General features: G+C 43.0%; 2 protein-coding genes across 2 annotated transcripts in view; both read left to right on the top strand.

The window, feature by feature from the left end:
• LOC132125073 (synaptic vesicle glycoprotein 2B-like) overlaps positions 1 to 22,007 on the top strand; it is a 34,413-nt gene extending 12,406 nt beyond the window's left edge. Inside the window, exons 2-13 of the mRNA XM_059536285.1 lie at positions 13,486 to 14,172; positions 16,251 to 16,431; positions 16,817 to 16,968; positions 17,067 to 17,200; positions 17,564 to 17,653; positions 17,792 to 17,905; positions 17,985 to 18,073; positions 18,292 to 18,456; positions 18,562 to 18,695; positions 18,766 to 18,966; positions 19,126 to 19,285; positions 19,991 to 22,007. Coding sequence (XP_059392268.1) covers positions 13,713 to 14,172; positions 16,251 to 16,431; positions 16,817 to 16,968; positions 17,067 to 17,200; positions 17,564 to 17,653; positions 17,792 to 17,905; positions 17,985 to 18,073; positions 18,292 to 18,456; positions 18,562 to 18,695; positions 18,766 to 18,966; positions 19,126 to 19,285; positions 19,991 to 20,174 — 2,064 coding nt within the window. The 5' untranslated portion in view covers positions 13,486 to 13,712 and the 3' untranslated portion in view covers positions 20,175 to 22,007. The remainder of the gene's footprint in view (positions 1 to 13,485; positions 14,173 to 16,250; positions 16,432 to 16,816; positions 16,969 to 17,066; positions 17,201 to 17,563; positions 17,654 to 17,791; positions 17,906 to 17,984; positions 18,074 to 18,291; positions 18,457 to 18,561; positions 18,696 to 18,765; positions 18,967 to 19,125; positions 19,286 to 19,990) is intronic.
• Positions 22,008 to 23,938: 1,931 nt separating this feature from the next.
• Positions 23,939 to 25,133, top strand: LOC132125240 (uncharacterized). Its single transcript, XM_059536544.1, has 2 exons — positions 23,939 to 24,829; positions 24,910 to 25,133. The coding sequence occupies exons 1-2, from the start codon at positions 24,119 to 24,121 to the stop codon at positions 24,958 to 24,960; spliced, it is 762 nt and encodes a 253-aa protein (XP_059392527.1). The 5' UTR covers positions 23,939 to 24,118; the 3' UTR covers positions 24,961 to 25,133.
• Positions 25,134 to 26,956: the final 1,823 nt, after the last annotated feature.

Genomic DNA, 26,956 nt, shown 5'->3' with positions numbered 1-26,956 from the left:
ACAAATTATTGATGTCAGCGATCTCACCATACTTTTAAAGTAATGTGTTCATGCAATGCATACAAGTATTGATTCCACGTTTCTTCAAGTATGCTTTTTTAGCATTTATATTTAGCCTAAATAACAAAACAGTCATTGCCTTAACTCTCAAGTCCGCCTGATTGTCATAGAAACTATTGGCATTGTCATAGTAACTACTGCTCAGAAAATACAGCTAGGAATGTTCTCTTGTATCAGTTTGCCAAATGAAAGAGCCAAATGTCTCCTGCAGGCTCGATGGAAATGGTATCAGATGAACCTGCAACTGATTCTTTTTGAGAAAAGCCCATCTGGAAACTCTGACCTTTACTTTTCTTTGTCAACAGGGAATGAGCCACTTTGTCGCAGATGCCTGCAGGCTGAGAAAATGCCAAATTGCACATTTACCTCAGTGCAATCCTCTTCTGGACAATAAACAAATGCATTGTTATCCACACAGGACACAAAACAACGAAGTGAATCAATCTTGAATAAAAAGCCATTTAATGAGCTCTAGCAGTTTTGCACAGCACTGTGCCAGAATCGCCCCTCTCATATATTGCACAGATGGGAAGTAATGTTTAACAAGACATGGGAATTTGGAGGAAAGTGGGCCGCCTCAAATTATTGCAAATTGAATTTGCCCCAACAACAGTTTTCTAATAGGCCTTGTTTGGATCAGTTCCTGAGGGAAATCATATTCTCTCTATTGCTGATGACCCTGAGGAATATAGACTGAATGTGTTTTACTTTTAATTTTTAGTTGTTTATCTGTTTATCATGATGAATATAGTCTGTACATAGTTAAACTTAGCAGGCGTTAATGTTTTGCAATTTGCCTAATTTGTGCTGCAAAATGTATGAATACAGCAATGACAAAATCCCTACCTGCATGTAAGAGCAGCTATGATTTGGCTGCTTAGCATGGTCCCATTAGGGCGTGTTGCTAGATGGTGTTGTTGTGGAAAATTCTACCTCCAAGATGTAGCCATGTGTAATGCCTGTTCAAAAAAACAAACAAAAAAAACTGATAACTAATCTAGCAGGCTAATTAGCTAGCAGCATGCTAACTTGCAGCCTAATAAGCTATCTGCATGCTTAGATTGTTAATCAGATCTACACATGCTTTGCAGGTTAAAAGAATAGTGGTATGTAAGCTAAAGCTACAGCTAACCAAATGAAAAAATATTTAATTTGACAGGCTAACTTGCAACCTTATAGGCTAGCGGCATGCTTAGATGTGTTGCTAATTAGCTAATTAGCTATACGCTTTGCAGGTTAGTAGACCATTGGTAAGTGCAGCTAGTGGATAACCGAACAAAAAGGTTTAATTTAACCATTTCTAGCTTCTTTTCAATAATATGATGTCACAAGGTGACGATCTTTAGGGGCGGAACCAAAATTCGGGAAGTTTGGTTCCGCCCGGAAGTGTTTCCGCCCGGACCGGAAAAACAGAACACCGGAACTTCCGGTAGCGCCGTAAGAAGGAAAATCAGGGAATTCGATGCACCTGTGCCTAGTTAGGGACAGCGGTTGGTGATTGGAGGATACGCTGGACAAGGCAGTACTTAAGGCCAAGTTATTTCACAGTCTGGGAAGCTCTCTTTGGTGTGTGTGAAGCACTGGGTTGTGCCCGTCTTGGTACGCTGCTGGTAGCTGTCTAACTCTCTCTCTCCCTCAGGCTGGAATTGTATGATTGTGAAGACATCGCGAACCTTAAAGGTTGAGAAGTGAACAGATTATACGGCGAACTGAGACGACGTGAAAAAGGGGATTGGAAGTGGCATTGATGTGAGTACTAAGAGCCAGTCGAAAGTGCCCTGTATATTGACCTGGCGTTGTGTAGATCTCTCCAGGAGGAGGAGGGTGGCCCTACCCCTAATATAGTGTGGTGGGAGAGCCGAAGGAATACTTATTGAAGTAGTCGCAACGACGACATCACTAGCTAGGCCGCATATTCCATCGCCAGATCCGAACCAAGCGAAGTGAAGGAAGACGGGTGTCCTTTCCGTACACTGAGTGTGGTGGGTGAGTCTTCGTGCTGTGAAAACCTATAATTTTGACGTGGTGTTGTATATTGCTGTGGGCTGCTGTGTATTGCCGTGTGTCCTGTCAGATAAACCCCCGCCTTCACGCACTTCGGCGTGGGAGGACAAGGAGATTGCTGGTCCTAGCCTAGTTCAGTACAGTATATGTTGTGAGCGTGCTTCAGATCTCCGGAGATAGCACGGTACGCTGTGTCCAGCCCAGAGGTGAAAGCCATCCAAAGCAGAGTAACTGTGTTTTGTGTCCAAGTTGATACCTGTGGAGAGGAAAGGAAAGAGAGTGAGTAACACAAGGAGAAACAGAGGAAACCTGTACTTACAGTACGCTGTGTTCAGCCCAGAGGTGAGAGCCATTCAAAGCAAACTAACGGTGCTATTGTGCCCAAGTTGATATCTGTGGAGAGAAAAGGAGAGAGAGGTGAATAACACGAGGAGGAATAGAGCGAACCCTGTACTTACAGTACGCTGGGTCCAGCCCAGAGGTGAGAGCCATTCAAAGCAAACTAACTGTGCTATTGTGCCCAAGTTGATACCTGTGGAGAGAAAAGGAGAGAGAGAGTGAATAACACGAGGAGGAATAGAGCGAACCCTGTACTTACAGTACGCTGTGTCCAGCCCAGAGGTGAGAGCCATTCAAAGCAAACTAACTGTGCTATTGTGCCCAAGTTGATACCTGTGGAGAGAAAAGGAGAGAGAGAGTGAATAACACGAGGAGGAATAGAGTGAACCCTGTACTTACAGTACGCTGTGTCCAGCCCAGAGGTGAGAGCCATTCAAAGCAAACTAACTGTGCTATTGTGCCCAAGTTGATACCTGTGGAGAGAAAAGGAGAGAGAGAGTGAATAACACGAGGAGGAATAGAGCGAACCCTGTACTTACAGTACGCTGTGTCCAGCCCAGAGGTGAGAGCCATTCAAAGCAAACTAACTGTGCTATTGTGCCCAAGTTGATACCTGTGGAGAGAAAAGGAGAGAGAGAGTGAATAACACGAGGAGGAATAGAGCGAACCCTGTACTTACAGTACGCTGTGTCCAGCCCAGAGGTGAGAGCCATTCAAAGCAAACTAACTGTGCTATTGTGCCCAAGTTGATACCTGTGGAGAAAGAGAAAGCGAGTGAGCACCCAAGGAACGAACTGTGTGAACCAGTACTTACTGTGAGCTGTAATCAGCGAAGAGGTGAGAGCAAAACCAAGCTGAACTAACTGTGCCTGTGTGTCCCAGCCGCTGCCTGTGGAGAAAGAGAAAGCGAGTGAGCACCCAAGGAACGAACTGTGTGAACCAGTACTTACTGTGAGCTGTAATCAGCGAAGAGGTGAGAGCAAAACCAAGCTGAACTAACTGTGCCTGTGTGTCCCAGCCGTTGCCTGTGGAGAAAGAGAAAGCGAGTGAGCACCCAAGGAACGAACTGTGTGAACCAGTACTTACTGTGAGCTGTAATCAGCGAAGAGGTGAGAGCAAAACCAAGCTGAACTAACTGTGCCTGTGTGTCCCAGCCGTTGCCTGTGGAGAAAGAGAAAGAGCGTGAGCACCCAAGGAACGAACTGGGTGAATCAGTACTTACTGCGAGCTGTAATCAGCGAAGAGCCGTTGCCTGTGGAGGAAGAGAAAGAGAGTGGGCACCTCGAGAACGAACTGTGTGAACCAGTACTTACCGTGAGCTGTATTCAGCGAAGAGGAGGAAGAAGGAGGGCGCTACGGATACCTAAGACTCAGGCCGGGGCCCGAGCCCCACGCCCCGGATCCCCGTGGCCCCCTTGCTCCCTGACCTCTTCCCGGCCATAGCCCATCTGGAGGGCCGAGTCAGAGTTTAGTTTTAATTGCCCTTTCCCTATTCCCCAACCTATTTTTAAATATGTAAATAAAGATTGTTTTATCACTTACTTGTTCTCGTGTTGTTTGGCCATTGGGTCGGGTTTGGGGACCTCCTCGAGGTGGAAGTTGAGAAGGGGTGTGGCTTAGTTAAAGCATAGCCAGCCCCTGGGTGTGACAGATTTGGCGTAGTCGGCAGGGTTTCCACCTCGAGTTGAGTAACCAAGGTCGTCCAATGACCGACAACGCGGGGCTTTCAGCCCAACCCCGTGCCATGCCCGTTTTTATGGGGAGCCCCTGGATTCAAAAATATGGGGGGACAGAATCCGAGGTACGATTGTCTGAATGGAAGGCTCAACTAGAGTACTTGGCCGACCTACAGGGCCTTAGTGCAGCCCAGCGGCTTCAATTTGTGTTAAACTCCCTGGATGGAGAAGCGCGGCGAGAGGTGCATGCCGCCCCCGAAGCCGTTAGAGCCAACGCCCAAACCGTGTTCCAGTTCCTCACTGAACAGTATGGTGACCACACCCCCGTAGCTGTCCTTCGCTCCCAGTTCTTTAATTGTAAGCAGGGCCCCCGCCAACCGATTAGAGCTTTCGCCCTGAGGTTGCGAGAGCAATTCGCCCGACTACAGACCCGTCGGGACCACGGGTTGGGAGATGGAGAGACTCTATTGCGGGACCAGTTTCTTCTGGGGTTGAAGGAGGGTCCGGTGAGACAGAGCCTACGTATCCAGTTTCGAAGGGACCCGGGTCTTACGTTCGAAGATCTGAAGAAAGAGGCACTGGCCCTGGAAGGTGATGAGACTGAGGTGAGTGGTTCCCCAGTGTGTGCGGTTGTCAGTGAAGTAGCACCAGCACAACCCGGAGGCCCTGACTGGAAGCAAGCACTGAAGGCTGAACTTTTGAAAGATGTCCGCGATCAGATGTCTGAACTGTCTAAAGCCCTCGTAGGAGAATTGCGCCAAGGACGGGCGCGGGAGGAACCACGGCCGGCGCCCCGAGACCGAGTGTACTCAGAGGGAGGCCGAGAGCCGTTCAGGCGCCCGAACCACTTTAACCGGCCCCGTTTCGAATGGGACGAGCAAGGGCGACCCATCTGCAACCGCTGTGGCAAACCAGGTCACTATAGCCGCCAGTGTGGGCCCCGCAGGGCGTCAGAAGGGGGTTTTTAGGTCGGCCGGCCACTGTGGGTCGTGTGGCCGGGACCCCTCGAGAAGACCCTGGAAGAGGATATGGCTCTAGGAGCCAGATGATTGGGCGTAGCCCCGTGGCGAAGGTGAGAGTGTGCGGCAAGGAGATTCAATGCCTGGTAGACACAGGCTCCCAAGTGACGTTGTTTGCTGAGAGTTTATCCGAAGAAGTGTTTGGGAAACAAGGGGCACCAGGGGCGGAGGCCCCCTGGCTTACTCTGAAGGGCGCAAACGGCCTCGACATCCCATATATTGGCTACCGATTGACGGACCTAGAGGTTCACGGAGTGATGGTCCCCCAGAAAGGTGTGATTATCGTGCAAGACCATTGTCTGGGTGCACATCGAGCCCTGTTGGGCATGAATGTCCTCGCTGATTGCTGGGAAGAGCTATTTCGGGCTAGGCCCGTATCGAAGATACCACCTGCAGAGAGGCCCAAGTGGGAGTGTGTGGTAGCTGACTGTCGAAGGGTGCAAATGAGCCAAGTCCGCAGGGAACAGGAAGAGGTAGGAAGAGTGATGTGTCGTTTTGCTTTGTCTGTCCCCGCAAAAAGTGAGGCTGTTGTGTGGGCGCGAGTACCGCCCCGAAGAGCGGGCCCAGAAGAGTGGGTGCTGGTGGAGCCCCATGTGGATTGTCCACAAGTGGAAGTGGCACGAGGACTATCGACGGTCCGGCGGGGGAGAGTCCCCGTGAGGATACGGAATGTACATCCATACGCGGTGCAACTACATCGGCACCAACGATTAGCCCGTCTGACAACGGTTACATCCCACCAAGTAAGGGAAGAGAGGGATATTAGTTTTCGTCAGGTGTGCCCCACTGTCATCGAGGTGGCCCTGACACAAGTAGACACCCCATGGGGTGGTATGGAGAGGAGTGTGCCGAGCCACCTGGCGGGTGAGTCGTTACAAGGGGAGGATTTAGAGCAGGCACAGACACAGAAGTTACAGGCCCTCCTTCGGAGATGGCAGCATGTGTTTGCCACCCACGATGAAGACTACGGATGCACCCAGGTGGTACAACATCATATACCTACCGGGGATGCAGGGCCCAGCCGGGAGAGGTATCGCCCAATTCCGCCCACTTTGTATACCGAGGTACGTACACTCCTGCAAGGCATGCTGAAGCAAGGAGTTGTTAGGGAAAGCAGCAGCCCGTGGGCGGCCCCCATAGTGCTGGTGCAAAAGAAGACGGGGGCTTGGAGATTCTGCGTGGACTACCGTAAGCTGAACCTCGTGACTAAGAAAGACGCTTTCCCTTTGCCACGGATCGAAGATTCGCTTGCCAGCCTCACGCAGTCGGCATGGTACTCTACCCTAGATTTGGCCAGTGGCTACTGGCAGGTGCAGGTGGCCGAAGCAGACCGGGAGAAGACTGCCTTTACAACCCCGTTTGGACTATTTGAATGGGACCGGATGCCTTTCGGGCTCTGTAACGCTCCGGCCACCTTCCAGCGGCTGATGCAGCGGTGCTTGGGAGGTCAGTTAATGGAGTCAGTATTAGTTTACCTGGATGATGTGATTGTCTATTCCCCAGATTTTGATTCACACCTGAGGCACCTCGAGGAAGTTTTTCGGGCCATGGAGAAGTACGGATTGAAACTACAGCCCAATAAGTGTCACTTACTACGGAGAGAAGTCAACTTTCTGGGCCACGTGGTCAGTGCGGCTGGAGTGTCCGTAGATCCTGGAAAGGTATCGGCCGTGAAGGACTGGAAGGCCCCGAGGACAGTGAGGCAAGTGCGATCCTTTTTAGGATTTGTGGGATACTATAGGCGTTTCATAAAGGACTTTTCAAAAATTGCTAAACCCCTTAATCAGTTGCTGGTTGGCACAGGTCGTAACCGGGGCCGGGGGTCGCCCAACGTAGACTGGGATGCAAATTGTGAGTCGGCGTTCCAGACATTGAAGCAGGAGCTGCTACAGGCCCCTATCTTGGCATACGCAGATTTCACAAAACCATTCCTTTTGTATACAGATGCCAGCAATCTCGGGCTGGGAGCGGTGTTGGCTCAACGGCAGGACGGAGTTGAGAGGGTCATCGCGTACGCCAGCCGGAGCCTCCACCCAGCCGAGAGGAACGATGCGAACTATAGTTCTTTCAAATTGGAGCTGCTGGCGTTGAAGTGGGCCCTAAGTGAGAAATTTAAAGACTACCTCTGGGGTGCCAAGGTGACGATCATTACAGACAATAGCCCATTAGTACACTTGCAGACGGCGAAGCTGGGAGCCGTGGAGCAGCGGTGGGTGGCCCAACTGGCCAACTTTGACTATCAACTACAGTACCGACCAGGGCGTGAACACACGAACGCGGACGTCCTCTCAAGGCTGCCCGAAGCGGAAAGCCCCGGAGGGGCCAGCCCGGAGGAGGGCTATATGGTAGGAGCAGTAGAGGCACCAGGCAGCAGACAAGAGGCCGTGCCTGAGAACTGGGGATGGGATCCCCGTCGGTGGAGGGAGAGACAGGCCAGGGATCAAGATGTGCGGCTGGTAAGAGAATGGCTGGAACAGGGCCGACGGCTGACGCCAGCGGAGAGGTTAGCCCAGACGGATACTGGGAGGAGGCTGCTGGGGCAATGGGACAGGCTGGAGCTGAGAGATGGCGTTTTGTGCAGAAGGGTCAGTGACCCGAAGTTGGGCGAAGAAGTACGCCAGATCGTGGTACCCGCAGATGAGGTAACGGCTTTAGTTTCGGCGTACCACAACCAGTTGGGGCATCAGGGACAGGAGAGGACCGTGTCCCTGCTTAGGAGATTCTTCTTTTGGCCCGGGCTAGAGGCATCGGTGCACGCCCTAATTCAAGCTTGCCCGAGATGCATATTGTTTAAGTCCAGACGGGAGGTCCGAGCGCCAATGGTACCCATCCATGCGAAGGCCCCCCTTCATATCATGGCTATGGACTTCTTGACACTGGGCCGACCACGAGATCGCTACCAGAACATCTTGGTAATAACGGATTTGTTCACAAAGTACGCTTGGGCTATCCCCACCCTCGACCAGACTGCAACCACCACCGCTACAGTTTTATGGCGGGCCGTCTTCCAGACGTTCGGATGCCCGGAGTTTCTGCACTCCGATCAAGGAGCCAACTTTGAGTCCAGGGTAATTAGAGAACTATGCCAGTTGTACGGTTGCACGAAAACTCACACCACTTCGTATCATCCTCAGGGGAACGGCGGCTGTGAGAGATTCAATCAGACCCTATTGGGGCTGCTGGGGACCTTGGACCAACAACGGCAGGACGATTGGGTGAGTGCCTTGCCAAACCTCCTACAGGCCTATAACAACAGTATACATAGTACTACGGGTTACGCTCCCACTTACCTGATGTTTGGCAGACACATACGAATGCCTACTGACCTGGTCCTAGGAGTGATAGCCGACCAAGAGGAAGCAAGTGTAACGGAGTGGGTGGGGCGCCATCACCAGCGCTTGCATTTCGCCTACGAGCAGGTGTCGAAAAGGATACAGACGGCAGGAGAGAAAAGTAAGCGGTTGTATGATCGGACTGCTAGAGAAGCCCCTCTACTGCCAGGAGAGAGGGTGTTGGTGAGAGATAATCGGCGGCAGGGGAAGGGGAAACTGAGTGACCGTTGGGAGGCCACCCCTTATGTAGTCTGCCGGCAGCAGAGGCCGGGGCAGCCGGTCTATACCATCCGGCCAGAAGGGAAGTCAGGCCCCGACCGTGTGGTGCACCGGAACATGATTCGCCCATGCCCTAACTACCCTGAAGCCGTGGAAGAAGTCCCCACGGAACCTGTACCAGCGGCCCCCTGGATTGAAGGTTGGGCTGTGGTACCAGGGAGACCCGTGGTGGCACCACCCCCGATCGCCCCGAGAGAACCAGAAGCAGCCCCTGAACAAGCTGAGCCCGATTCACCAGTGAGACGATCCCAGCGAGAGAACCGAGGCCGACCCCCTGCCCGCTATGGGGAGTGGACAGCCCGAGGACGTTCTAGGGACTAGAACGGATTGGCGGGGGAGGATGTCACAAGGTGACGATCTTTAGGGGCGGAACCAAAATTCGGGAAGTTTGGTTCCGCCCGGAAGTGTTTCCGCCCGGACCGGAAAAACAGAACACCGGAACTTCCGGTAGCGCCGTAAGAAGGAAAATCAGGGAATTCGATGCACCTGTGCCTAGTTAGGGACAGCGGTTGGTGATTGGAGGATACGCTGGACAAGGCAGTACTTAAGGCCAAGTTATTTCACAGTCTGGGAAGCTCTCTTTGGTGTGTGTGAAGCACTGGGTTGTGCCCGTCTTGGTACGCTGCTGGTAGCTGTCTAACTCTCTCTCTCCCTCAGGCTGGAATTGTATGATTGTGAAGACATCGCGAACCTTAAAGGTTGAGAAGTGAACAGATTATACGGCGAACTGAGACGACGTGAAAAAGGGGATTGGAAGTGGCATTGATGTGAGTACTAAGAGCCAGTCGAAAGTGCCCTGTATATTGACCTGGCGTTGTGTAGATCTCTCCAGGAGGAGGAGGGTGGCCCTACCCCTAATATAGTGTGGTGGGAGAGCCGAAGGAATACTTATTGAAGTAGTCGCAACGACGACATCACTAGCTAGGCCGCATATTCCATCGCCAGATCCGAACCAAGCGAAGTGAAGGAAGACGGGTGTCCTTTCCGTACACTGAGTGTGGTGGGTGAGTCTTCGTGCTGTGAAAACCTATAATTTTGACGTGGTGTTGTATATTGCTGTGGGCTGCTGTGTATTGCCGTGTGTCCTGTCAGATAAACCCCCGCCTTCACGCACTTCGGCGTGGGAGGACAAGGAGATTGCTGGTCCTAGCCTAGTTCAGTACAGTATATGTTGTGAGCGTGCTTCAGATCTCCGGAGATAGCACGGTACGCTGTGTCCAGCCCAGAGGTGAAAGCCATCCAAAGCAGAGTAACTGTGTTTTGTGTCCAAGTTGATACCTGTGGAGAGGAAAGGAAAGAGAGTGAGTAACACAAGGAGAAACAGAGGAAACCTGTACTTACAGTACGCTGTGTTCAGCCCAGAGGTGAGAGCCATTCAAAGCAAACTAACGGTGCTATTGTGCCCAAGTTGATATCTGTGGAGAGAAAAGGAGAGAGAGGTGAATAACACGAGGAGGAATAGAGCGAACCCTGTACTTACAGTACGCTGGGTCCAGCCCAGAGGTGAGAGCCATTCAAAGCAAACTAACTGTGCTATTGTGCCCAAGTTGATACCTGTGGAGAGAAAAGGAGAGAGAGAGTGAATAACACGAGGAGGAATAGAGCGAACCCTGTACTTACAGTACGCTGTGTCCAGCCCAGAGGTGAGAGCCATTCAAAGCAAACTAACTGTGCTATTGTGCCCAAGTTGATACCTGTGGAGAGAAAAGGAGAGAGAGAGTGAATAACACGAGGAGGAATAGAGTGAACCCTGTACTTACAGTACGCTGTGTCCAGCCCAGAGGTGAGAGCCATTCAAAGCAAACTAACTGTGCTATTGTGCCCAAGTTGATACCTGTGGAGAGAAAAGGAGAGAGAGAGTGAATAACACGAGGAGGAATAGAGCGAACCCTGTACTTACAGTACGCTGTGTCCAGCCCAGAGGTGAGAGCCATTCAAAGCAAACTAACTGTGCTATTGTGCCCAAGTTGATACCTGTGGAGAGAAAAGGAGAGAGAGAGTGAATAACACGAGGAGGAATAGAGCGAACCCTGTACTTACAGTACGCTGTGTCCAGCCCAGAGGTGAGAGCCATTCAAAGCAAACTAACTGTGCTATTGTGCCCAAGTTGATACCTGTGGAGAAAGAGAAAGCGAGTGAGCACCCAAGGAACGAACTGTGTGAACCAGTACTTACTGTGAGCTGTAATCAGCGAAGAGGTGAGAGCAAAACCAAGCTGAACTAACTGTGCCTGTGTGTCCCAGCCGCTGCCTGTGGAGAAAGAGAAAGCGAGTGAGCACCCAAGGAACGAACTGTGTGAACCAGTACTTACTGTGAGCTGTAATCAGCGAAGAGGTGAGAGCAAAACCAAGCTGAACTAACTGTGCCTGTGTGTCCCAGCCGTTGCCTGTGGAGAAAGAGAAAGCGAGTGAGCACCCAAGGAACGAACTGTGTGAACCAGTACTTACTGTGAGCTGTAATCAGCGAAGAGGTGAGAGCAAAACCAAGCTGAACTAACTGTGCCTGTGTGTCCCAGCCGTTGCCTGTGGAGAAAGAGAAAGAGCGTGAGCACCCAAGGAACGAACTGGGTGAATCAGTACTTACTGCGAGCTGTAATCAGCGAAGAGCCGTTGCCTGTGGAGGAAGAGAAAGAGAGTGGGCACCTCGAGAACGAACTGTGTGAACCAGTACTTACCGTGAGCTGTATTCAGCGAAGAGGAGGAAGAAGGAGGGCGCTACGGATACCTAAGACTCAGGCCGGGGCCCGAGCCCCACGCCCCGGATCCCCGTGGCCCCCTTGCTCCCTGACCTCTTCCCGGCCATAGCCCATCTGGAGGGCCGAGTCAGAGTTTAGTTTTAATTGCCCTTTCCCTATTCCCCAACCTATTTTTAAATATGTAAATAAAGATTGTTTTATCACTTACTTGTTCTCGTGTTGTTTGGCCATTGGGTCGGGTTTGGGGACCTCCTCGAGGTGGAAGTTGAGAAGGGGTGTGGCTTAGTTAAAGCATAGCCAGCCCCTGGGTGTGACAATGACATATCATTTTTGTGTTTACACAGTTAGCACAGCATACAACACAACACCTATTTTGTAGCCTCTCCATAAACAATTTATTTTATTACAGTAGATTTTTTGCTAGTGACCAAAGCATGAAATTGACTTTTTATCTTACAGAAATATCACAGCTCAGGATAGTTAATGAAGGTTTTAGGATTCATAAATGGGAATGTTAATGGCTAGCTCTCTCCTGTTATTGCAGACCACCTTAGCATTAGCACACATGCCCCTGGCAATATTTCATATCACTTTCCCACTCTCTTTCTCCTCTCTGCTGTTCTGTCTAATTTAATCCATAAAATCCAATAAATATAAATAATTTACACAAATCAAAAATGAATGAGTCTGATTAAATTTATATCATTTCCATGTCTTCTTCATCATTGCTAATTAATCTGGAACAGGCTCATGTGTATGACCTCACCATTCAACATATGATTATTCAAATAAGCAATTCAAAGGATGATCCCACTTGTGCTCTCTCACTCCAACCAAAGAAATTTAAATTAGGGTTCTTGTTTAACTAAACTAATAACCCACACACCTAATTCATGAGTGTCTCTGCTATAGCGCCATTTCCTGTAATGAGTCCACAGGTCTTACAGGTAGTAACAGATGGGATGGACAGTATTAACATATGTATGGGGGAGTAGAGTACTCTTCTATGCTATAATTCACAGTGTGTCTGTCTGCTGGTGATGTGAATATATGGACCGGTGGGAATAAGACATGGGAATAAATCCTTGTGTAAAACCTCGCTTGAGTCAGAAAGACAGTGAGAATTGTGTCGAGTGAGACCGATCTCATTTGCTGCATTAGCAAAGACCCAAACAAATGTCAAATAAATGGGAAGAAGCCTCTGTGTCTTGTGACAGTCCTGGGTTTCATTTGTGAGCTCATTTGGTCACAGCTTTACAAAGCCTATATTTAAAAAGTGTGAAACAAAGGAAGGAACGTTAATGTGGCATGTCGTGACATGCCTTACAAGAAAAGCTGATTTTGTTAAGGAATGCATGTTTAATTTATTGTACTTACAGATAAAGATGGCTGCATATTTTAAATTGTTCTCTATTTTAATGACTGTTTAATTGCATGCATAATTATTTATGCGTATGCGTCTATCTATCTATCTATCTATCTATCTATCTATCTATCTATCTATCTATCTATCTATCTATCTATCTGTCTATCTGTCTATCTGTCTGTCTGTCTGTCTGTCTGTCTGTCTCTCTGTCTGTATTTATATGCATTCTTTCAGTCAATATAGGCTTTTATATGAAATATAAATAAATGAATACCAACATACACTACATAAATAAATAAGTACATACATATTTTTTTCTAAATACATTTTTTTAGCAACATTGTAGATTTAAATGATTTACTTGATGATGATGCTTGATTGGTGCTAATCATCTTAAATAAGGATCCAATTTACAAAACAGTTAATAAGAAAGCCTGGGTGCTTCTCAAAGCATTGTTTCCCCATCACTAGACTACCCCAAATTGTATACTTTCATACCATTGTGGTTTCTTGGTGCTCACGCATGTTTAAAACAGTTTTGACATTAATTCAATCACTGATGTCAGTTGTCCTTGGCTTCATAAAGCCTGATTAAGCAGCCTGTTTTTTGGACCTGTGTCATGAGTGGTAATACAAGTCAAATGCATCCAGCTTGATGTTGAAGCATTTATTCAAGCTTCCGTGTAACTGATTCAGTGTTGATTTCCATTTGCAGGCTCAGCATGTGGCCCAATGAGAGCTCTGAAAATCAAAGGTGATTAGAAGGGACCAATCGCCATCGTTACACTCAAACTCAACGGTCCCATTTGATTGGCGCCTCGAGGACCTCTCAAGATTTCTTTAGCTGTAAACACAAAAGAACAACGACACAAACCAACACAGCTACAGATTATGCCTATATAGGCTCCTACGTGCAGTGTAGGTAAGAACATCTCAAAAACCATGGCTGACCCCTACCACAACAACATTTACCACCAGGGAGATGGAGACAGCTATGGGAGGTATGGACAGGGGGGACAGGATGGCTACGGTTATCAGACTGACTACCCTCCCCAGGAGGAAGACGCCGCCAGTGACGCCACTGAGGGACACGATGAAGAGGATCAAATATATGAAGGGGAGTACCAGGGCATACCCCATCCAGATGAGGTCAAGGCTGCTCGGAGGGCAGCAAGAGCAAAAGCGAGGACCGTGGGGGACACCGTGTCAGATCAGGAGGAGCTTGCTGAACAATACGAGGACATCATGGAGGACTGTGGACATGGGAAGTTCCAGTGGACCCTGTTTGTGGTGTTGGGTCTGGCACTAATGGCGGACAGCGTGGAGTGCTTTGTAGTGGCCTTGGTGCTACCCAGTGCAGAGAAAGACATGTGTTTGTCCCACGCTGAGAAGGGAATGCTGGGTAAGTCACCATTTTAGTGTTCAGAATACCACCATAGCATTTCTGCAGTAAACACCTGAATGTTCCACTAAATGGGAAGTATAATGCACTTAGGTACTTGTTTCCCATGATGCATTGCAGTCTTCCTTACATTTCCAGTTCAAATCTTTATGGAAATGAACCATGGTTTTAATACAGTAAAAACAAATAGTAACAACAAATTGAGGGTGGTATTGATACAATAACCATAGATTAACCATGGTGTTTTGTAGTAAAACGGTGGAATGGTAATGAATACTCCAAAAAACTATAAATCAGTACTATAAAACCATGGTTAATTTTAACAAGCTATCAAGTTGCTATCTTTATTGACTCACTGTTTGATTGTACTGAAAAAAAATCAAGACGTAAATAAAAGGCTAAATAACCGTATTTAGCAGAAGTGCTAACTGGATACCATTAGATAAACTACTCGCTTGAGGTTTTGGGATAAACATTTTTTAGATTACAACTGTTTGAAACATTTAGCGCTGCATAATGTGTACGATTTCACATAATTTTTAAATGTAGCAGGCTGAATACAATGTACACTGTGTAGTATGTGGCTAGATATATTCCATTATGTACATAACCTTTGTTAATCTCAGTTTAACATGAACACAGAGTTAGGATAAACAATCATAAAGGGATATATGCAGGATTTTCTTGGTGTATATTGATTTTTATGGATTTAAGGCGATGTGATGAAATTCTTTTTCCTGAGTCCTTTTTTATAACAAAAACTCAACCAAGAAAAACCGCATGAATTAAATTTAGCTGGTTATGGAGTCCTGGATGTGGTTCCATATGCACATGCTGATGAAAAATTTTAGTGTTATTAATCCTAGTAGTGATTTTATAAATTGAGACAGACCTGAATGATGGCATACAGTCAGTTTTAGCCAGCTGGTACTTCAGGAGACCATCAATTAAGAATGTTCTCAAATTAGCTAATGGAGCACTCGACAGTTGGGATTCATGCAGCTGGGTTTCACGCTCGGTATACATCAATCTACTCTTGCTTAGTAAAGCAGTTGGGGGAACTGACTCGTGACTCCCGAAGGTATGACTGAGATAGGGTAGGTTTTCGGACAGACTAAAGAAAAACAATTAAGCAAGACCAAGCAAGCATAGAAATTGGAGCAAGAGGTAGTTGTGTTTAATGTGCCCCTGTCCTTATAGTTTCTTTTATTTCTGGATGTAATAAGTCTGAAGTCTAATCGTAATGTGTGTGCATTTGGTGAACACTTTTATCCAAAGCAACTTATGTGACAAGGTCATAAGCTCCCTTGGAAGTGAACCCTGAAGTTTGAGCTAAAAAATAGCTTTAATGTTAAATCATGATTAACATTAAACCATTCAAACCTCTACTGCATTCCTGAAGTATAATTTTAATAATCTTGCCCTTCAAAGAACAGTTAATGCCTCCACTGTCATTGTACAACATTTGCACAAAGGTTCAAATTGAATGCCAGCTCTTTCGCTGCTCTCTTAAGTGAGCACCCCGCTGACAGGTACATTCACTAAACATGTTACGTCAGCCAAATTGCACACCTGTGAGTCCTACTATAGCTTCTAAACACCCACTCGCACTCATTAAGATTGACCAGGACCTCAAAATCTTCTATTGCAGTCACTTAACATCGTGACTGCTCATTTGACGTTCCTTTCCCTCCAATTCCGAGACTACATCAGCTTAAATTGATCTTACATATTTCTTTGTCATTTAAAATCACATGGAGACTCTATTGGATCTCATTAGATAAGAGTGATTGAAAGTAAACACTAAATATATAAATGTATTTTTGGGGGTGATGAGACTCTTATTGCGTACTAACAATAAGTAAAGGAGGGAAAAGATGCCCCCTAGAGGTACTGTAAAATAGAAGAGAGGTAAAATATGTGTAATGTTTCATAACATATAAAGAGAGAATATTAAATAATAAATAATTAAGTATATGTATGCTTATTAAAGTATGCTCTCTCTCTCTCTCTGTTATGATATAACTATCAATACTGTATGTCAATCGATCTGACGTGGTTTATCGTTTCTTCTGCAGGTTTGATAGTATTCCTGGGAATGATGTTCGGAGCATTTATTTGGGGTGGCCTGGCTGATAAAGTGGGCCGACGGAAATGTCTGATTATCGTCCTGGCCATGAACTGCATTTCTGCCTTCTTCTCCTCATTCGCCCAGGGATATGGCTTCTTCCTGTTCTTCAGGCTGTTTTCTGGAATTGGGTAAGCTAAGCTGGAGAAAAAAAAGAAAGAGAAGTAGTGGTATATTAAGACAAAAAAAAAAACACAAAGGTCTGCCCTCCATGTAATTGCTTGACAGAGTCCCTCTGTAAATCAGGCATGTCCAGGCTCAAGCCCTTCTCCCTCGGCTCAACTTCTAATTTAAACCTAGCAATGCTGGGCGGTAATTACAGGACTGATTCATGGGGAACTTTCAATCTAGCTGCCTCTGGTAGTATTTTCAGGCTACAATATATCCTTGAGACTACATCATGACATTAGAGGTCTCGTCAATATGCTCTCGTGGCCATTTACAGGTTTTGTGGACAAGAACGCAGATAGGAAAAATTGTATTGTAAAAGAACTGTGGCCATGTGTTGTCTTGCAGAATTGGGGGCTCTGTTCCAATTGTGTACGCGTACTTCTCTGAGTTCCTGCAGATGGACAAAAGAGGAGAACATCTCAGCTGGCTTTGCATGTTTTGGATGATGGGGGGCATCTATGCCTCCTTCACTGCCTGGGGCATCATCCCTCGATATGGTACATATATATATATACTTTGAGTATGTAGATTGGTGTAAGGATTACGCTTCTTTTTTCCCTTGCTTTTACATGTTGGATGTTTTGCTGTATTTCAGGCTGGGGTTTCAGTATGGGCACAGAGTTCCAGTTCCACAGCTGGAGGGTCTTTATTCTAGTCTGTGCTCTCCCATCTATAGCGGCTTTTGTTGGGCTGATATTCATGCCTGAGAGCCCACGCTTCCTACTGGAGGTATATATCTTAAATATACAATAGCGCTGTTCCAACACATAGTGAGCTGACTTGCTGCCTACTGCCTACACAAACAATTGCTACATGCTACATGCTCATAAGGTTCTTCATAGACAGCAACTTGCCCCACACAAATCTGATTGCCACTAGCAACTTACGGCAAACAATTTAAAATTGAGTTTGACATTAGGATGTTGCTAAACTAACCAAACTACACAGCACAAACAAAAAGAAATCTTGCACCTCAAATAGAATTTGTTACCTCATAAATGTCTCTACTGTCACTTTTAATCAATTTAATGCATTTTTTGCTGGATAAAAGTATTATTATTATTATTATTTTAAAATATATATCTCTTCCAGAATGCTAAACATGATGAAGCCTGGATGATCCTGAAACAGGTTCATGACACCAACTGGAGAGCCAAAGGAGAACCTGAGAGAGTGTTTACTGTAAGTTCAATTATTTTCAAGAGCTGATTTGATGTTTGGAGTAATGTAATACTTTTTGTCTTAGCTCTGTGTCATGTAATATGGTAAAGACTTTTTCTTTATCATAATGCCTAATGGATAATGAATTCAAAAATCCAGGTAACTCAAATCAAGATTCCAAAGACACAGGAAGATGAGTTTATTGAGATTCAGTCTGCAACTGGAACTGCTTTCCAGAGATGGGTGGTTCGAACTTTGACACTGACCAAGCTGGTAAACCATAAAGCTAACAGTTTAAGTTACTGTACTTTCTTCAACATGTAGTTCTGATATAAGCTATTTTTGTGTGCAGGTCATGAAAAATGTGTTGTCCCTTTTTGGTCGTGATCTAAGACTAGCTACTCTGCTAATGGCCATTATATGGTTCACAATGGCATTTAGGTAAACCACTTTTACTAACTACTAATTATTCTTGAGTCCTGAAACACTGGTGCATTGATTATTTTAATAATTTCTTCTTTAGTTTAAGGCAAAGTCTGTAACTTTAGTGCCTCTAATGTCAGCAAATGGAATTGCAACACATTGAATTAGCCCCATTGGTGGCGTTTTCACACTTAGAAAACATTTTCATTGCTTCTCTTTCTTGTGGTATATTTCAGTTTTTACGGGCTTTCTGTGTGGTTTCCTGACATGATCAAACACCTCCAGCATGAGGAGTATGAATCTAAGCTCAAAGTGTTTCACCGGGAGAAGGTGGAGCAATTTCATTTCAACTTCTCTTTGGAGAACCAAGTCCATAAAGAGGGAGAATACATCAACGACAAGTACACTGACAAAAACGCCATCTGCGACATCAATTACCCACAAATGCTTTTCCTAATTGTCAGGCTATAGTAGTATCTCAACGTGGGCTTTGTGCTTTCATGCAGGTTCATCGACATTGAGATGAAGTCTGTGAAGTTTGAAGACTCCTTGTTCATGGACTGCTTCTTCGAGAACATCCGATCCACAGAAACCACCTTTGAGAACTGCACCATCCGCAGGACTGTGTTTTATGACACAGGTAAGAGATCTTACCCAATTTTCAGAACTGGTTTAGTGCACTAGGCCTCAAGGTTTGTTCATTTCCCCAGACTTGTATGAAGAAAAGTTCATTGACTGTACATTCGAGAACGTCACTTTCCTGCAAAACAAGAAAGGATGCCATTTAGACTATGAGGAGGAGAACGACGTCCTCGTATACTTGGTCAGCTTCTTAGGCAGCTTAGCCGTGTTGCCTGGAAATATCATCTCGGCACTCTTCATGGACAAGATTGGACGAATCAAGATTATAGGTGAGCTGAACCGCTGCCTAAATGGCTACAAACCTTAGCTTAGCTATTGTCAGAAATGCTATCGAAATGTTTTTATCTAGTAGCTTGCAATCTAAGAAGTTACTAATGTTGTTTCTAACCAAGAGGAGCCTGTGAAGACTATTTTTTCTTCTCTTGCAGGTGGTTCAATGCTTATTTCTGCTGGCTGCACCTTTTTCCTTTTCTTGAGCTTTAGTCAGGCAGCCATCATAGCCTGGCAGTGTTTGTTTTGTGGCGTTAGCGTAGCAGCATGGAACGGCATTCAAGTCATCACTGTGGAGCTCTACCCAGCTTCAAAAAGGTAAAACCAATGTAAAAATTTTTGAGAAATTAGTGTTGTTTTTGCAAGTGGATTTGCGAAGAGTGCTAAAGAAGCATTATCAGCATTGTATTGTTATGTTAACTGAAAGTCTCTCGCCTACTTGCAAATATATTTACAGTACAGTGGGCTTTGTCCAATTACATCATGATGCAGTGTATAACAATGCTATTTTAGTATTCATTATTTATATACTAATATGATATTTATTAATATTTTGAATTAGCATTTTTATATTTTATATTACACTTTAATATAGGCTTTTTTTAGTCATTTGTTGTTTTGTAATTTTTTACTGTTTTTATATATTTATTTATTTATTTTTAGGTTTCAGTTTAAGTAACTTCTGTAGGTTTGTGTTTTTCATCAAATTTTTATATATGTATTTTTTTATATTTTAGCTTTAGCTTTAAATCTATAGATTGCTTTAACAATAACAATACTGGTGTGCAAATTTTATATTTAAACGATTAGATACATGTTGCATTTGTCTTTTGAAGCATGGTTACAAAGTCCAGGCAGATTGTAATCTGATTAAAAACGCTAGTGTTACAATCACATTATCAGTCCGACTATGCAAAAACAAATTGACTTTATACAAATAGTTTTTAGTAGAACTGAACTTTTAAAGTGAAAACTGAAAAGCCATAGTGTCTTTTCATTGTCTGGTCTTAACTTCTCTTGCAGAGCCACAGCGTTTGGAGTCTTAAATGCCATTTGTAAATTGGCGGCGATATTGGGAAGCTCAATCTTTGCCTCATTCGTAGGCATTACCAAAGTCATCCCCATTCTGCTGTCCTTTGGTGCTCTGGTCGGTGGCGGAATGCTGGCCCTTAAACTCCCTGAGACCAGAGAGAAGGTCTTGCTGTGAAAATCTGAAGCTGGAGGTTTGGTCTAAGCAATTGTAAATGACTATTAGTGTGGAGATATCAGCTGGCATGTATAAAATTGGGCTTATTCAAGGAAAGAAAAAAAATATACTTTAAATGCCATAATATGTGATATTAAATTCCAATATTCAAAAACTACAAGGACCAACTGATGGATCTACTCCTAGTCAAATATTATTGTATAGATATGCCTGATATTTCATATACAGTACGTTAAAGGCCTGTTGAGTCATTTAGAGCCTCAAAAAATACCTGCACTAGTTATATAGTTTTAGAAAAATCTACAAGGAGTGTTATAGAGAATAACCTCTAATGAAAAATACAGCTGTCCTAGATTTGCTTGGATGGGGTAATCAGAGTAATGGAAGTCTCAATCCTGTGCCATTTCTTGGTCAAAAAATTCAGGTACTGTTGAAGATTTTACTTTTACCTTATTCTATAGCTTGTAATTTGCTATCGTCTCACCCTCTGCCTTTGCTTATGATGTAAGTGTGATAAAAAGTGTATTTTTGTCCCGGTGTTTGCAAGTGTCCTACTGTATGTCAAGAGACTGATCTCAATGTGTCGCTGTGCGTTTGAATGCTCAGTGCAGAATGTGCGCTTGTGTTTGTTGGGTCACTACAGAAACCATTACTTGTGCTTCCTCCGTTTTCTATGTTTGCTTATTACCTGTAAACTGGCAGAGCACCTTACAAAGCTAGCCTCGCTTTACCTTGCCTTTCACTAAATGTGTTGTTTCTTAGTGCTCTCTCACTCTCTTTCTCTATTGCGGTCTTATTTTATTGTTTTGCATTCTGTGAATCCTGAAAAAGTCGGACGGTTTGGTCACTTTGGAGCTTCACAGAGCAACATATCTGTATGTGTTGTTGGCTGAGTTGCATGTGTGTAAGTTACCAAGTAATGTGTCTTTTCTCAATGTGTTGTCTGGGCGAAGTATTGTATGTCTCACTACAAATAAAACTGGTTAGATCATACCAATCAGTGGTAATCTGTATCATTTTAGTTTTCATGAGCTGATTATAGAGGAACGGTACACACACAAAATGAAATTTCAGTAATGATTTACTCACCCTCATGTCATTCCAAACGTGCATGACCTTCCTTACACAAAATTTTGAAGAATGTCTATAAATATTATTTTTGGGCCACATTGACTTCCATTCTATGTCCAGAAAATGTTATTTTTTGTAACCATACAGTTTTGGAATGACATGAGGGCGAGTAAATGATGACATGATTTTTGTTTTTAGCTGAACTATACCTTTAAAGTTTGTGAAGCTGTCACCTTTGTAACTAACAAACAAAGCTGTGCTTGCTCACTATATTACTTTGTTAAAACACAATATCAAAAATACATGCACCAAAATGAAATCTATACACCTGAATAAGGAAGCCAATTTCTGCCATGGAATAAAAATAAAAAATTAAATAAGGTAAATGTGACTTTTATCCTACAATTCTGACTTTTATCTTGCAGGATATAAAACTGGAACTGCAAGATTCTGAGAAGAAAAGTCGGAATTCTGAGATACAAACCTGTAACTGTGAGAAAAAAAAAAGAATTTTATTTTATTTTATTTAGATAAAAAAATTATTCTGTGGCAGAAACAGGATTTCATACCTGACAAATTGAAAAGATCCATATGATTCTAAGTTTATTTGTGAACACTTGCTTCTTTGTTTTTAAAGTATATTTATTCTGAAATATTTTCTGGCTTTTACAGAAATAAATCATTTTATGTTTTCTGTTCTGATGTTTTTGTTTTGTGACCGTACATTATGAATTACAAAAAAATAAACATTTATGTGATTCACAGTTTGTGTGTGTGTGTTTTTTTTTTGGCTGAAAACTTTCTTCTGTCTGCCAGCTCATTCTGTCTAGGGGTTTGAGCAACTGTGTGAAAGATGTAACAGCAAGACCTGAGACAGAACTGGAGCAGAGTCCCTAATTTTCGCTTGGTTGAGAGGTTTTAGTTTGTAAAGAAGCTATTCAACACTGACGGTCTCTGAAACTGTAGAAGTGGGTGGGAAAATATGCACAAAAACGAGTGCAAAGATCATGTTACATGCAAATTCTGGTTCAGAAATGAGTGAATATCAAACACTAGACTCCTGGAGATTCATATGATAATGTACTTACAGTATATTTAGTGCACTAAATTTGTTTTTTTTTTTCACTTTGGACACCACATACTCATGTTGTTCTCACAATGCAATGCCATGTTTCTCCTGATTTGCAGCACCTCTGTCTCAAGATATTTTGTTTTGTTTCACACTCATGGTGCAAAATGCTGCACACCACGAGAGGAGGGAACATTGTCATTCCCATGGGAATGTCAAGGGGACAGTTTGTTGCTTTAAATGTCAGGAGTGATTAGAAACACATGCCTTAATAAAATAAGTTTTAGTTATTCTTTTTGATATGGTGAACACTGTGGTCTTTTAAGACTGAGAACTAATAGATACTAACAGTCTCACCCACCATGCATCTGAGGTGCAAAAGACCACCACAGACCTGGCACCTCTCGGCTCCCGGAGGGTGAGATCAGGGTTCGGGAAGTTCACATCACAAAGGTCAAATCTGATCTGACCCAATCTAAATGTTTTGAAAGAAGACTGTTCAGATGAACTCTTGACTTGAGCTTGGTGAGGTCGCGGAGACTCTTGTGAACTGTGTGGCGCAGGTTTAGCACCTTGTTGTTCTCAAGGTGCCATGCTAAGCTGCCAGTCTAAACAGTAGCATTTCAAAACTCCCACACTCAGCCACACACCTCCAAACAGGCTAAATATACTGAAAACCTTTTTAAGAGGTTTTCAGATAATTTTAGTGATTTTTAATGTTTAGCAGTTTGATGTGTTTGGGATTAGCAGCACATGTTTGAGCACACTATGCTATGCTAATGCTGATCAAGTTTTAAAAAGTCATAATGTAAGGCTAAAAAACATTTAACAGTCTTTATATGAATAAGCTTCATTCTTAAATGTCTTTTCATTGACAGTATATTGGTGTGAATGCTCTTAATATTATTTAGCCAGCCTCATTAGCTCACTTACATGTGTGGTGTGAAATTCCATTAAAGGTTGACACAGACAACAGAGCGTTTAATGTGTCCCATTAGAGGTGTCCTTTAACACCGTGGCTGTCTCTGTCTCTATACAACTGACCTACTGACCGCATATCATCGTCTAAAGCTTGGTTTCTTAGAAACGCAATAGATTTATCCTTTATGGTATCAGTATCTACCAAACTTTGCATTTGTGTACTTTTTTGAATAATTTATGCCAAGCTTGAATTGTTCTTTTGTTGTTGTTTGTATTATATTTTATCAATATATTATCAAAGTTGACTGTGGCTTTGGGGCAGTGATATTGGTTGATATTTATGTTATGGTTGATGTAGAACAATGCAAACTATATATATATATATATATATATATATATATATATATATATACACTATAATAAAATGTCATATAATAATATAAATATAATTTCAATCATTTTTTCAGCATCTGTGAATTTATATAGTATACTATTTTTAATTATGTATGCAGCATTATATGAAATTGTGATTATTATGCAATTAATCTGCTCTTTTTTAATTGTCATTTTAGAATATACATTTTTAATGAATCAGTTTATTGTGTTTCTATTTATGGGCTGAAAATAGTCTAAACAGCACTGGAGAGCTTGATGTTAAAAACATTAGGGAAGAGGGGGGAGTTCATGCTGGGTAGGAGTGAAAAATCACACATTACCTGATGACTCATTTTTGTAAGTTCCCACATCGGGACTGGACTTCTCCCTCTCTCCCTGTAGTCTGGTCTGGGACAGAGGCCTGCAGAGGTGTCACTTCACACCTCTGAGGCCTGAGGCTGCTATAAAGCCTCCCTCCAGCATCACTGACTCTCCCAAACTTCACAGAATGGACGTGTCTTCTCCTTTCTTCAGCTACTTCACACAAAACTCCTGGAGCTGCCCGAGCTCAGACTCTGAATTCAACAACATCTCATCTCCTGAAGCAGTTTCTCCTACTTCCTTCATGGTTCAAAACAGCTGTTCTCCACCTCCTGGAGGTGTAAAGTTGCCCACGTCGGGTTCCTTACATCAGGACGGCTCACGTTCCCGTGTTGGAGCTAGAAGAACGCGCTGCAAGAACCCAAGCAAGCAAAGACAGAGCGCCAGCGAGAAGGAGAAGCTCAGAATGAGGGACTTGACCAAAGCTCTCCACCACCTCAGGACTTATTTACCTCCTTTCGTGGCTCCTGTCGGTCAAACATTGACGAAGATTGAGACGCTTCGCCTCACCATCCGCTACATCTCCTATCTGTCTGCTCAACTAGGCCTCAGTGAGGAGTCTCTCTGCCAGATGAGGGACCTGAGCGCTTCTACATACCAAGAATTGTCTCAAAATCAGGGCTATTCAACACCAGAGTACTGGAGACTCAACACATCACATGAAGAACTGTCTCAAAACACCTTCAGACCTTCAGAGCATGTGTTGAGGAAGATAGAGATAGACAGTCATCAGGTCTGCACGAGCATGAAAACACTGTCACATGATGATTCCTTCAACTCCAGCTCTGAATCTCTTCTGGAAGGCCCTTTCTATGCAGATACAGCCACAACATACCAGGTTTGTACTTTGCTTGGCACTTTTCAAACACTGAATAAATGCTGAATAAAATACTTAATTTTTTCCACCTCTCTTTTTAGGGTTACAACAAAGCTGTCCGCTGTCCAATTGCACCGGTATTCTGGGGATGAAACTCTCATCCAACTAAATTATATATATATATATATATATATATACTGTACAGTATTTAATGTATTAAAAAAATAGTGTTTTATCTTATTTGAACATTTCTATTTTAATATTATATTTGTATGTTATCTTTTTTGTACAAGAATTATACTAATTTATTTCTATTTATATTAAAAACATCTAAATGTCAAAGTTTTGATTTTTTGTGTATTGACTTCACTTCACGATTTTGTTTATTTATCATTCAATAACATTAAAAAGATCTTCACTGTTTAAAATCAACTTTTGTCCATCAACAAATCAACAGTTATTCATGATTACTTATTATCAATAGATTCTCAAACTAGCTATGACTTATTATAGTTAACCAAAACTGAAATTGAACCCAAAACATAATTACAATACATATTTCAAATAAAATATATATATTTTTACATTTACAAATTTTAACTGGCTAACATTAAAATGATAAGTGAACATATATAAAAAAATTTAAAATAATAATAAAGACTTTAATAGCTTCTCAGTTATGCTAAAAGAATACTTTCTCAAACATATTCTATATGAGTGACGGAGGCTATATGAATCCTGTTTGGTTTATTGTAAGGCAATGTCTATAGTTTCCATTAGAGGGCGCAATTTTCCAGCCCCATGCAGCTACGCCGCTATGAGTTTGCCCATAGACAGTGATTTTGCCCCACGACGACTCTTCTTTTGTCCTAAACCTAAGCAAATATATTATAGTTCTCCATTTAATTTCTGTTGCATGCTTTATATTTGATATTACAGCAATATGAGTTACAACTAATCAAACGACGATTGCTTTCATAGCATTTTTGAACATATATATATATATATATATATATATATATATATATATATATATATATATATATATATATATATATATATATATATATATATATATATATATATAATGAAATTCTTCCTATACCTATAAAGATGCAAAAATCCGCTGGAGAGTGCAGAAATTGCATAGACAGGCAGTTACAGCGTTAGTGGAGGCTTTGAGCCTCTCCTCAGTCATTTTCATGTAAATTACACTCAGAAACCTGATAATGGGATTTTGCAGCCAGTATTCACATTCAGGAATTGCAGATCCCAGCAGATAAAGAAAATGTAATACAGAGCAAAACAATTAACCAGCATTAACAATTGTTTAGGAGAATATAAAACGGGGTTAAAATATCATGACGCCTTTTTTTAGGGTTGCACTTCCTAAGATATAAAGGCAGCTATACATTTTCATGTAAAACAAGTTTTTACACTCATACATAGCCTAATATTAGTTCTGACATATTAAGTGTGTCATTATAAAGACATGTTCAGCAAAAAAATATATCATTAATTTTTTTTTTTGTTATACTAAAGCAAAAATATAATTGATTGATTTGTTTTTATTATCAACTATATATATATATATATATATATATATATATATATATATATATATATATATATATATATATGTGTGTGTGTGTGTGTGTGTGTGTGTGTGTGTGTTTATTGTTGTTTTTATTTATTCTTTCTTTCAAATTTTCCCCGTTGAGGCCCTCTGGTGGTCAAACTGAGTAAATGAGAAAAAGTTTTAAATAAAATATTATTATATTGAATAAAGACTTGGAAAAGAAGAAATTATTATTATTTATTTCAGTTTATTAATATATTTATATTATATTTTTTATGTAAAAAAAAATCAATCAATCAATCAATAACATTTTCCCTGTAGCTAAATTCAGTATTCGAAACTCAAAAAGACATAAGATGGTATTCCCCAACCCATTCAAGCTGTGCTAAGTACTAATCAGTACTAATCAGGCCTGTGCAAATAGAAGCCCTTTCTTAATGAACTCCAAGTCAACAAAAAAGATCATCTCGCACCTCAAAGTCTGGGCAGGATGATCCCTTTAAAAGCCTGAACTTCATGCATGCTTATCTTCATAATCCTCTAATGCGAGAGGGGTCGGCGTGCTGCAT

This window comes from Carassius carassius, chromosome 43, assembly GCF_963082965.1.
Source record: "Carassius carassius chromosome 43, fCarCar2.1, whole genome shotgun sequence".
In the NCBI taxonomy this organism is placed as follows: domain Eukaryota; kingdom Metazoa; phylum Chordata; class Actinopteri; order Cypriniformes; family Cyprinidae; genus Carassius; species Carassius carassius.
This window is presented reverse-complemented; position numbering and strand designations above follow the sequence as displayed.